This window comes from Gossypium hirsutum, chromosome D11 (assembly GCF_007990345.1).
Source record: "Gossypium hirsutum isolate 1008001.06 chromosome D11, Gossypium_hirsutum_v2.1, whole genome shotgun sequence".
NCBI lineage: Eukaryota > Viridiplantae > Streptophyta > Magnoliopsida > Malvales > Malvaceae > Gossypium > Gossypium hirsutum.
The window spans coordinates 12,154,003-12,167,393 of record NC_053447.1 but is presented as its reverse complement, the minus strand read 5'-3'; the positions used below and the strand labels follow the sequence as shown (position 1 = coordinate 12,167,393).

Sequence of the window (13,391 nt, the reverse complement as noted above, 5' to 3'; positions counted from 1 at the left end):
GTTCATAGTGTAACATACCTAAATCCTGAATGGATGACGGAATATGTATGCATGACTCGTACACTTTGATGCAAGTAAAAGTCTGAGTTCGAATAGATAAGGAACCGAAAGCTAGTGCGTTAGATGTATGACTTCTACAGTACGTAGCGTCATTCACAACAGTGGAATTCATAAACTGAGACATGAGTAAATGATATTCTCTCATTGCCATTACATGGTTGATGAAAAGTAAACATCGTCACGGATTGTTAGTCTTTGTGATGAATGATTTGATTACTATTTAATAGTAATTGACTTTCCATGAAGGAAGATGTAAAGGTTACCATGAGATAAACTAGGATCATATTGAGAGAACGAATATTATCCTAAAGAGATCAAGGATATCCTATGAGGGTAACACACTTATGATAAGGTTATTCGATGAGCACTTAGCAAATACTTTCGTAATGGTATGTCATTAGGGAAAGCTCAATCACGATACTATACTGGAATGACTTCCTTACTAAATGAGTTTATAATTAATAGGCAAAAAGTTGGAACTTAATTATAAATTACTTGAGCACTAATTACATATGTCCAATTGGTCCTTCCGCTAGTTCGTTGAAACCAAAAATAAATTACATATTTGAATCAAAATGAATAGAAATAGAGAAATGAAAAACATTTAGAAATTATTATGGTTTTCTTCGAAATAGAGAAATGAAATCATTTGAAACTGAATGTAGTTTTCTCAAAATGGAAATTAAAACGGAAATGGAAATGAAAATGAAAATGAGAAATGATTCTATAAGGCCCAAATTTTGCCCGAGCCCGTACCAGCAAAACAAACCCAAATAATAAAAATAAAACAGTCCATTACAGCAGTGGCCCAAACCCAAAATTGCAATGGCTCAATTAGACCAGCCCACTACTCAAACCAAACTAACACCTAGCAACCCAACAAAAACCCTAACCCAACAAGCCCAAAACTAAACAAGCCCACAAATTTTTAGCAAAAAGAAAAAAACCCTAGCCACATGCAGCCGTCGCCTTTCAATCTGCATGTGACCTCCTCGCACACCTGCGCCGCTCGCCGCTCGCCGCCACGGCTCGCCTATCACTGGCCCTCCACACCTCTGACACCTGCAAAAAAATTGAATGCAATGGCAGAGAGTAGGGGTGAGCATTCGATCGAATCGAATCGAATAAAAAATTTTCGAGTTAATCGAGTTTTCGAATCTCATTTTATCATCCTAACTTTATTTGAAGTTTTCTCGAATCGAGTCGAGTGATATGGAATTTGAATCGAATCGAATCGAATATATTTGTTCGAGTTAAATTTTTAAAAAATAATTTTGGGTCCTTGTAACCATTGTCACCCATCGTAATAAAATTTGTCCACCTTAATCAAATTTTTTATTAACTTTCATCACTTCATAATTGATTTATTATTTTTTTATATACTGGTTAGCTTATTTGCTTGCTTAGTTGTTTCAATTATCTTCAGATTTTTGTCACTATGTATTTTAGAATTAAAAAATATATTAAATGTAAAAATATAATTTTTTAATAAAAATATTTTAAAAATAAAATGTGAAATTGATACCAATATAAAATTTTAACACGAATATTTTATGGCATAATTAATAATTCAATTTTAATATAAATATTCAATATGACTAAACAATTCAATAATATAAATAATATAAAATGTGAAATTTAATTTAATAATATAAATAGTAGATATAAATAAAATTATTACTATTTATGTTTAGTGATTTTTTTTGGATAATTTTGATTTTTTATTTGAGAGTAAAGGGTGAGAAGTAAAAGTTTAGGGGAAAAATAAAAAGTTTTGGGGAATAAAAGTTTGAGGGAAAGTAAATAGGGTGGAGTAAAATTTTGGAGGGAAAATATTAAAAAAAATTGGAGGGGGGAGGGTTTGGGATAGATGAGAGGTGGGATGGGAGAGGAATAAAAGTTTTAGGGGAAAAGTGGGAGGGAGTAAAAATTTTGGGGGAAAATAAAAGGTTTTGAGGGTTTTGGGGAGTAAAATTTTGAGAAAAAATAAATGGGAGAGTAAAATTTTGGTGGGAAATGGATTTTGGGTAGATTGGGGGTTGGGAGGGGAGCGGAGTAAAAGTTTTCGGGGGAAAGTGGGAAGGAGTAAAAGTTTTGAGGGAAAAGTAAAAAGGTTTGGGAGTTTGGGGTAAAAATGTAAAATATTATAGTTTGATATTCGAATTATTCGAATTATTCGAGTTATTCGAATTTGAAAACTCAACTCGATTCGAACTCGAAATTCAAAAAAAAAAATTGAGTTGATTCGAATAACTCGAATAACTCGATTCGTTTAACTCGAAATTTAAATTTTTTTCGATTTTTTTGAGTCGAATCGAGTTTTGCTCACCCCTAGCAGAGAGGCATGTGGGCAATAATAATAGTTAATGGAAACAAAAAAAATAGAGATTAATAGTTGTAATCGGCTATAAAAGGCCAAAGATCATCACTGTAATGGCTTCTTCCCTTTTTTTACGAATATTAAATAAAAAAAACGAAAACAGAGCATTTGAAAGGTTTTTTTTCTACTTTCTTATTTGATTCTTTTTTATTTTTATTTTATTTTCATATTTCTTTTTACTAAAAAATAAACTAAAAGAAAAAGAAAATCTCACCTGCGCCACGCCGGAGGAGGAGAGACCGAACGCTTTCTCCTCTTTTTTTTCGGGTTTGGGCTCACCTTTCTCGAGATTCGACCTTGAATCCATGCTCTAGAGGCCACCGAGTTCAAAAGGGACCAGAAAGGCTCGATTTTGCACCTCCAGCCACCAGTTGCGGCGGAGGTGCGCCGGAGCACTTGGCCAGATTCTGGCTAGAGTTTTGAGAGAAAGGGGGGCGGTTCTGCCTTTTTTTTTAACACTGAAAAAATGAAATGTTTTAAAAAAAATTTGGTTTAAATAAAGTATTTTAAACGGCGCCGTTTTGGGGTTTAGGTTCAGAGACCAAACGACGTCGTTTTAGTCTCTGACCCGCGACACGACCCGCTCCAGAAAGGGGATCCGCGTGTTTTCGTCAAAGGGGCCATTTGCGCAATAGGCCCCTCCGCTTTTGCGGCTTTTTCGACGCGGTCTTTGTTGCATTTCCTGATTTTGGCCACATGATTTTGTTTCTTTTTTTGATTTGGTCCATGGACCATGCGTGGGTACCTCCTTGGGGCGACGAAGTTTTGCCGAAATGGAATATTTTTCAAATTAATCCCCGCTTTTCTTTACTCAATTGAAATTGGCCTCTTTAGTTATTCATTTATTTTTATTTTAATCTATCCTGCCAATTTAATTTGAGCTACAATTAAGCCCTTTTTATCTTAATCCTTTATTTATTCATTTATTTATTTGTTGCTTATTTATATCTTTGTTTAAAACTTTGTTATACACGTACATATACACATTTTTATAATATACATACGCACATATATTTTATGATTTATATATTTATACTTTATAATCTTAAAATATACGTATACCTATATACATTTTATAATATATAGATGCACACATATTTTATAATTTATATATATACATATATATTTCACAATTTTAAAATATACATATATATCTCTTTACATTTTTGATTTTATTCATTTTCTTTATTGTTATTATTATTTATTTATTTATTTACTTGTTCATTATTATTTTAAAAGACCGTTTTAATTCTATTCGTTTATTTACTTGCAATTATATGATTGATTTGTCTCTTATATTTATTTATTTCATTTTTGATGATTGTTCATATTATTCATACTTACATTATCGAATTCATTATTGTTTTGTTACGAGCATTAACATCGTGTTTTACTTCTACTATTTCGTATTAGATTATTTTATTCAATGCATAAATTATGATTTTTGAATAAGCAAAACCTCGTGTTTAGATTCGAGAAGGTCGTACCCTAACTTACTGGGTTTTGATTTTCACAGTAAATCTAAATACACGAATCTTTTCAAACTCAAGTTTTAAACGATCTCAAGAATTAAGAAAAGATCGTGTTCTAACTTACTCGGCATGAACCCTTTTTTTTAAACCCTAGATAGCTAAATATCTTTTAAATAACCAAATTTTCGGCATGTATTCTCATATCGAGAATTTGATATGTTGTGTCCTAATGCATTGGATATGACATGTTGTTTTCTCGATATGAGGATTTCTCTAAAAAATAATAAAGACAATATTTTGCATTTGGAAATTCGAGAAAGCTTGCCCTAACGTGCTGGATTTCGATTTTTCGTTTAACCAAATAGCCAAATATCCTCTTAAAACTTCAAAGTATGGTTTTTTGAAATCATAAAGTGATCTTGATTTTGACGGTTTAAAGTGTCGTGTCCTAACGTGCTGGATGTGATATTCCTTCAGAACAAGAAAATCTTAAATTTCAATCCATATTATTTGAGTTTTTTTTAAGGATCGTATTTAAAAAAACTCTTCAAAGTTTTCAATCTTCGACACTAAGACACTAATTAATCAACTAGGTACCAATTTCTAGGCGTTACGAGGGTGGTAATCCTTCCTCGTACGGAACCGACTTCCGACCCTGTTTTTCTGAATTTCGCAGACCAAAAGCATTGTTTTAATAAATCTAAACTATTTATTAAAAATAACTATTTTCGAGGTGACCCGATCACACCTCATTAAAAAAGATTGGTGGCGACTCCCATGTTTGTTTTTGTTTTCAAAATCTAAGTCGACCCCGTTTTATCAAAAAAAATGGTGTCAACAGATTCATTTGCAAATGTAGATGAATTAGTTCAGAATGATCAAGAGAATGAGTTTTGTTTTTTTAGCTATTTTAAAGACCAAAAATGAAAATAAATCATTCGGTTATAGTGAAAATGTTAAGTGATGAAATATTAAACAAATTTTCTCAAAAATTTTACCAAGGTAAAATCGTCATAATTTTACAGGGGTAAAATTGGGATGATAAAATTATTTAATACAAAATATTAAAATTTATTTTGAGAAATAAAAAAGTAAAATCGAATGGAATCAAATTACAAAGTACTGGGTCAAAAAGTCCAGAAAGTACTCGTAATTGGACTCGATGCGAGAGATGTCCGAAGTCCCCTAATGGAATAGGAAGGGGTGGCAACCTTAGTAGAAATACTAGGGATACTGAACACCCTACTCCTACTTTAAGTAGGAAGTTTTTTTTATTAGAAATAAATATCTATAATTCAATAATGGTTCTACCTTCTTTTCCTATAGACAGATAACACCAATAGAGCTATTAACACAACTTTAAGAGATTGTTACTCTGCTGAAAAATTGAGAGAATTTATTCTCAGATTGTTACTCTGCTGAAAAATTGAGAGAATTTATTCTCAATCATTAAATATATTTTTCTAGAATAACAAATTTACCGGTTTCTATTAAAGAATAGAGAACTTTCATTTTCACCCCAAAAGGAAAAAAAAACTTTTTCTAGTTCTGTGTTTTAATTCAACTGGTTCAAGCACACACTCGAAATAGTTCATGTGTACGAGAATAGCGGAGAAGATCGTTTAATTGAAATTCGAAAAACATCAAGGATCCTCTTATCCGAAAACACAGTACGGTTTCAGTCTAAGACTTATTGCTATAAATATTACAAATCGGGTCGGTTTTCAAAATTCTAATTTTCCACTGTGTTAGAAAACCATTTTCAAACTGGATTTTTTGCAGCAATTGATATTAGAGTGCTAGGTTGTGCTATGTTTATAGTATTAACCGAGACCGAATCTCTCTCTTCACATTATTTGATTAATATTTGATAAGATGTGACATTCTTATAATTATTTGCATGCTTAGGAGAATGTATGTGAATGAATGTATATAATTATTTTGTTGTTATGGATGATAAAATAATTTTGTTAAAGTTGTGATTCTTAAACATTTATTTGTAATTTAAATTACTTTTTAGGATGTATATTTTAAACCGGAGACTATTATCTTCATGTAGAATTTTAATTTTATTATCTTAAAATAAAATATGTGAGCCGAAAATGAATATAAAAACTTTTGTAAAATTATTTTCCGACAAAACCCGAGAATCAAAACAACAAAACACGAACCTGAACTAGGGGTAGCCGATAGTTAAGCATCATTAGGTGCAATTTATCCAAAGTTTTCTAACTTCTCCTAGTATTATTCTTACAATTTTAGACTTATATTTATTTTAACATTCCAATCTCTTGTAACTCTGTTTTAAACGCATTTTTTCGATGGAAGCTTTTTGACACTAATACTAAATTGGATAAATTATACTTATAATCACTTAATTATTAGTAAGTTTCTTTTTTAGTCATCTAATTATAAAAAGTTATAAAATGATCACTTAATTATTTGATTTTTTTCTTTTTTGGTCATTAGCTGTTAAATGGCTGATGAAAAGATGATATAGAAGCTTTTAAAATTGACACAATAATAATTTTAACTCTTACAGCATATGCCAATACACCTCTAATCGGTGGGCCTCACCTAATCCCTCTCTATTCCGTCATTTGGTTCAATGTATTGCTAATACGCGTGTAATCCATTACTTTCCTAATCGGTAAAAACCACCTATTTCTATTTTCCCTCTTTTGCCCAGATTAGTTACCGCTTCAGCAAACCGTCCCTGTTTTACCCTCCCCGATCCCCTTTGTTTGTCTTCTGTTCCTTCTAGCTTCATCCGATTTATTTCCTTGTTTCTTTGCTTTTCTTTTCTGCCGATTTGCTCCAATTTTATTTTCTTTGTATTTGTAACATGGGCGTTTCCTTCCTTAGCTGTGAAACTGAAAAGTCTCTCTTGCTTTCTCTCCCTCCCTCGAGTATCTTCTCTTCGCAGGCAAACAAACATAGCTCAATTTCTTTTCTTATTTCGAGTCTTGGTTATCAGGTAAGGCATCTTCTCTTTTCTCCATTTCAGAAGCTTTAGAACAACCGCCTTTTCTTTTCGTTAATTCAGAATCTTGATTTTATTTCGAGACTATTCCAATTCCCTTTCTTTTCTTTTTAATGATGATTTACAACTGGGTTTTTTGTGAAACTGAAGGAACAGTGGTGGGTGTATTATTTTTCTTATGCTGAAATTTTAGGGTTTTGTTCTCAATTTCAAGAATTTCTTTGATTTATCATTGTGTTTCTGGGTTTTGGATTAACAAGTTGATAAAGTGAACTAAACTCGGTAGGTTTCAAGATGAGATTGTCGATGGACCTTATCATGAAAACTGGAAATACTTTATATTGGATAAATATAATAGAGGGGACTGAAGTATATACACAATTGAGCTTATATATATTATTGTTTTTTTTTCTTTGTTCTCTTTTATCATATTGTTAATTGTTTTCTTGTCTTCTTCTTATAATAGCTAAGCGCTTCTTGTGGATTGTGAAGTGTGAAATTTGTTTTTGGCTCTGTTGATGGTTAAATAATTCTTTATTCACGCAAAAGAGGAGCCTAGCCAACTACAATAAAAGCATCTGCGAAACTGATAGTAATCACAATAGAGAAGTATTCTGGATAAGTAATCACTACACTCAAACCCCAGTTGCAAGCAAGCATCTTCTTGGTATCATCCCTTTCAACTGTGGAGTCTTAATCAAACTGCCTCTATGATTTTATTAAGAATAACTGAAAAAGTATTAATCTTCTTGCCATGAAGCCTAGAATTCCTCTCCACCAATAACTGAAGAAGTGTGATATTTGTTATTCCTTGATCAGAATTGTTCTTAAGATTATATCTAGGCTTTTGTTTCTTTGCATTTGGTTGTAGAACTCTTGTCAGACATGAGTCAGGACATGATACACACACACACATAAGGACTGACATATGCTTGCCAAAAACTTTCGACAGGTTGTGTCAGTCGATGTAAGGTTAAGGGAACTCATATATTTCTATTTTTGCAATTTTCAGGTGGAGGTAAGATTAAGGGAAGGAAGGGCTGTCAACATTCACATGTTTTGTGCTCGCAGGGCAGGTCTCTTGCTCTCCACCATGAGAGCTCTAGACAACCTTGGATTGGACATACAACAAGCTGTAATCAGCTGTTTTAATGGGTTTGCACTGGATGTTTTCCGAGCTGAGGTGCCCTTCTTTTTTCTCTTCATCTACTTCGTTGATTTCCATTTAAAATCAATTTTAATTTGCACATCTATCCAACAGATTTCAACTAAAATCTGCCTAACAATTTTTGATGAATGCGATTTCTTTCAAAGTCTAGCCAACTCTAGTGCAAAAAATAAGGCCATATAGAAAGCTATTTCTTCTGTTTAACACTTAAAACTACAAATGAAATGAGCCTTTATTGAAGAAATTCAGTTATTTTCTGTGCATCTTTGCTACATAGAACTGCTGTTGAAAAGAGCAGTTCAGTAAAAGGCAAGTTCAAATAATGGTATAGACCATGAGTCAGAAACCCTGAAATTGATGACTCTCTTCCCATTGTCCTTTTGTATATGAATAGCAGACTGACTACTTGCACTAGTTTGCACATAGATTAAAGTAAGAATCCTTGTTTAGTGGGATATATCCTAGGCAATTTTTTCTTTCTGCTTATACCTCTGAAGGTCAACAATGATGCTAATGGTTAATAATTGTTGATCTTTAGATCACTAAATTACTTGTGAGATGAATTTGTTAGGTATTTACTGCAAGTGATAAACAGAATTTATCGTGAGGTGTGTTTTCCTTAAAGTTTAGTTTCGAATCTGGTGATGCTGAACAAAGACAATATGAAAATTGGGAAATTGGAGCTATGCGAGTACCACAATTGTAGCTTTGTTAAACAAGCATTATAGTACCAGCTAATCTGGAAGTCTGCATATCATCTAAAAAATAGAAAAGTTGTAAGGTGTTTGGTTTTTTGGTGGATATTAATATTTGGATGAAGAATTCAGTAATTTTGATTTGGTGTTTGACAAATGACAGCAATGCAGGGAAGGCCAGGATGTATTGCCTGAGCAAATCAAAGCAGTACTTTTGGATTCAGCAGGGTTCCGTGGGATAATGTGAGGGTGAATGGTTGGCTTATTATGATGGTATTGGTATGAACAGAGGCAATAGTAAATGTTGATGTAAAGTAATTAAGGGTGTGTTTGTACAAAAAAATTCCAAATCATCCAACTCAAATGATCGTTTTCTTTAGTTTACCTTCTGTTGCGCGATTGGAATGGGTCAGAAGATTTCTTTCTGACCATTAAAAATCAAAGTTCAAACTTTTTGATGTTGTAAAACTATATAACATATGGATTATGATGTAGAATTTCATTTTCATCTAACCTTTTCTTAATATAAGTTAATTATGCTTATGCAGAATATAATTCTCAAGTTATATTTTGATTTTAGTAAATTCATATAAGAACATTTTATTATTAAGAATTTTATGAAATTATATATCATTATTAAATTATATTTAATATTAATTATTTTAAATTGTATAAATTCATATAAGAAAAATTATTATCAATAATTTTATGAAATTATATATTATTAAATTATATGTAATAATAATTATTTTAAATTATACAAATTCATATAAGATAATTTATTAGTTATAATTATTTTAAATTTTATTAAATCATATATTTTAATTAAAATATATTTAATATTAATCCTTTCAAATTATCTTTTATAGTATCATATATTATGATTTGAGTAAATTTATATAAGAATATTAATTATTAAGAATTTTATTAAATTATATATTTTAATTATAATATATTTAATATATTTAATAATAATTATGTTTAAATATGATTAACTTATTTATTATTGATAATAATAATCTTATTAAAATTTAAATAACAATAACAATAATCATTTACCAAAATAAATTTATGCTAAGGGTATTCTAATCATTTTAGTTTTTTCCATTATGCTATTACACCTCTATTCCATTCAACCAAACACAAGATTACTATTACGCCTCTATTCCATTACATTCAACCAAACAGTTGATTTGCTATTACACCTCTATTCCATTACACCTCTAATCCAATACACCTCTAATCCAATACAGCGAACCAAACGTGCCCTTAATGTTTACACATTCTGACAATTAAGTCTTGATTCTAAAAAAAATTAACCCCCAAGTTTACACATTGTGTAATTTGGACTTTTTTTTTTAATTTTGCTTTTCTTTGTGACTCTTTCACTTAAAAAGCTAAAAAAGAAATCTATCAACCAAATTTTATCTGAAATATACCAAAAATAAAAATACATAAAAATCTAGGACAATAATTTTCATATTTTCTCATTCTTTTTAATTTACTACTCAATGTTACAAATAAAAGTAAAATTATAAAAAAGATACACAATATGTAAATATTGAAAATTAATATTTTTGAAATTAAGACTAAATTGACATAACGTAAAAATGTCAATTTTAAAAGCTAACAACTTATCTTCTCATTAATAATTTATCTGGCTAAAAAAGAGAAATTCAAATAATTAAATGACGAAAAGAGAAAATAGAGAATAATTAAATCGTCATTTTATAACTTATTAGGATGAAAAAAATAGACTAGCAGTTACCCTACTAAGTTAGCCCAAAATGCTAATAAGGCCCTGGCAATAAGCAGAAAGACTGAATCAATGAACAATAAGTAAACTTTAGCCTTAATTTATCTTGTCACTACAGGCACAGAATTCTAAAACTAAAATGTCTTATTAACATCTGCTGTTTGGGCATCAAATTCGATATTGCAAAAAGCAAATAGACAAGTGTTTTTTTTTTAAATAATAAAGATGGACATGATTTCAATTACATAGATTCAAGCAAAATCAGAAGAAAAGGAGGTTGTGGAATCATGGTTCTATTCGCCCCCCACATGAATAATTAACGGTGCAGGTATCATCAACGACAACGGTGTACTGATGATTAGGCCTAGAAAGGAAGGTGGGCAAGTGAACCAGAACGTCGCACACACACTCAGTGTCCACCTGCTTCAGCCATTGACAACAGTAGCTTTGCATTTCCGTCTCACCGTGCCCGTGCCTGCGCCTATGCTTGCGACTGCGACGGCGGCTGTTACTGCGGCTGCGGCTGCGGCTGCGGCTGCGGCTATGGTTGCGATTGCGAGGAGGTGGTGGTGAGAAGGGGGTTAATGGCAGCGCCGCACACGCATAGTTGACCAGGGAAAATTGTGAAGCACAAAGTGGACGGGGTGGTGCCATCAGCTGTGGCCTTTGTGGCAGTTTAACAGGCATGGCTACGAAAACCAATGAAAAGAGACATATTATTGCAATCTCCACCTTTCTCATTCCTATATCTCAATCTTTATTTTCTTAATTATTAAATTTAGGTAATATGAAGTAAAATAGATGGGATTTTGGTATATGAACATGTTTTGTATAGTTTCAATTTATACTGGGGTTCATTCATAAACTTTCTGCTTTCTTTGTTGGATTGAAAATTCAGCGGAGGCAAAAAGAAAATGAAATCATGCATGGCCAAGAGAATGAGCGAATGGGGGCTCTTGAGGTTTCTCAATTGGGTTTATTTATTCATTTTGCTTCCATTCATTTAGTGTGGTAAGACTTTGTTATTATGCTAAACTATATCATTCCTCCAGGAAAATTACAAACAGCATGCAATTTGGCTGGTTGTGGCCTTCCATGACAATAGGCCAAACTTTTTTGTTTTTGATATTTCAAGGGCAATTACAACTTTGCTATGCTAACTGTAAACGTTGTTAAAGACGGTAGTACATTGGTGATTCCATGCTGAAACGAGTAAGGCCCATGATCCAAGCTAGGTTAACTCGCACACAAAGGCTCAAATTGTAACTAAAATTTTCAAATTCCTACCAGCCCATATGCAATGTCATGTAAAGACCCAAAAGTAGGAACCCCCAGTAAAGCTGAGTTCTGGGCTTCTCCCCGATGAGCAGCAACAACAATAAAAAGCTGAGGTGGCAAATGAATTTACCTTGAATTAAAATTTAAAACTTTTCCTTGTTTTTTTATCAAATTAAAACCAAAAAATAACTGAAATAGAACAACCCTCCTTAGATCCACTCACCCTTTCATTTCGCAGAACACCACCTGCAGAGGCCATGCCAGTCGTTGGTCGTCGCTCACCATCAGAGGTTTCTTCCATCCAACGATTCTAGGACCCCTTGCAATACTAGCCACTGCTGTATTCACAGCTTTGCAAATATCCAGAGGAAATCTTTTTGCATGAGCTAGAGCATGTGTCGTCGACATCAATTGGCCCTGAAAAACACGTTTTTTGTGACATTTCCAAGGAAGAAAAAATAACCTCCCCCCATGGAATTTGAAAATTCAAGATAATAGTTTACTTCAAGTTTTCCATAAGCCATGTTTCAAAATATGAATTGAAAAAGTCAGGCGGTTGAGATTCAATTTGAAGCAAAGTCCAAATTTCGTTTTCCATGGAACACCCTCGGAGAAAATGATTGATAGATTCAAGGTGAAAATCCCAACAACAACAAGAGGCCTTAACTGCATTCGTACTTGATTCATATTTAGATGATTTAGCCAAGCAAGCCATTTGAAGAAAGAATGCGCTCCAGAAAACTTAGCCACCCTATCCTTCATCAACCACGAGCCCTCAATAAAGATACAATCTCAGATCTGAACATTAACACAATGTATTAATTTGATCATAATTTAAAAAAAAATTAAATAATTATAAATAATACAAAAATAATAAATAATAACTTTTAAAAATTATATAAAAAATATTACTCCTTATAAAAAAATCAATAAAAATACTTAAAAAAGTGTTTATGATATTTGAATATTGTTAAAACTAAGATTATCTAATTTTGAACACTCGATGCCTGATCAATCACATGTTTAAACACATGATCAATTTGATGTATTTATTTGTTGACTTATTTGACTTGGGCCTTTACAGCTGTTTTCTCTAAAAGCAAATGAGTTTCAAAATGTATTTTATTTTGCCCCAAACAATAGTGGTCAATTTTGGATAATTGAAAGAAATATGAAATCAACATGTCTTATCTCATAAGGTTTATCTTTATCTTTATCCGTTAATCTATTTATTTAGTGATTTATCTGCTAGTTTTACTTTATGAAGACTACTTAAACAATATGTCGATTTTTAGCCTATAAATAAGCTATAGCGTCACATATTCGGGTGTCTTTAGAGTGCTTTTGGCTTTTGCACTCTCACTCTTGTGTTAGGAATTTTTCGTTAGAGAGTTTATATTTGATGTATATGAGATTTTTTAGGTGAGTAATTTACAACAATTAGAGTAAGGTAAATTGAGTTTTAACCTATAGGCGATTTGGAAAATTGTTGAATAAGAATCATTTATTGAAACGAGGCTCTAAATTCAAACTACATTAATAAATTTCTTGTATTTATTTCTCTCATTTTCTTGTTTTGCTTATTGCTTGTGTTCTGTT

At 31.8% G+C, this 13,391-nt stretch overlaps 2 protein-coding genes across 3 annotated transcripts; one reads left to right on the top strand and one right to left on the bottom strand.

Annotated features, from left to right (window-relative positions):
- The first annotated feature begins 6,554 nt into the window (after positions 1–6,554).
- Positions 6,555–9,142, top strand: LOC107912421 (transcription factor SCREAM2). Of its 2 annotated transcripts, none has more exons than XM_016840599.2 (3): positions 6,555–6,889; positions 7,908–8,078; positions 8,922–9,142. In XM_016840599.2, the coding sequence occupies exons 1-3, from the start codon at positions 6,758–6,760 to the stop codon at positions 9,003–9,005; spliced, it is 387 nt and encodes a 128-aa protein (XP_016696088.1). In that variant the 5' UTR covers positions 6,555–6,757; the 3' UTR covers positions 9,006–9,142. The 2 variants fall into 2 exon arrangements, with proteins under 2 accessions (XP_016696088.1, XP_016696089.1); XM_016840600.2 differs by having other exon boundaries at positions 6,571–6,889; positions 8,930–9,142.
- Positions 9,143–10,708: 1,566 nt separating this feature from the next.
- Positions 10,709–11,632, bottom strand: LOC107911288 (uncharacterized). Its single transcript, XM_016839156.2, has one exon. The coding sequence runs from the start codon at positions 11,253–11,255 to the stop codon at positions 10,800–10,802; it is 456 nt and encodes a 151-aa protein (XP_016694645.1). The 5' UTR covers positions 11,256–11,632; the 3' UTR covers positions 10,709–10,799.
- Positions 11,633–13,391: the final 1,759 nt, after the last annotated feature.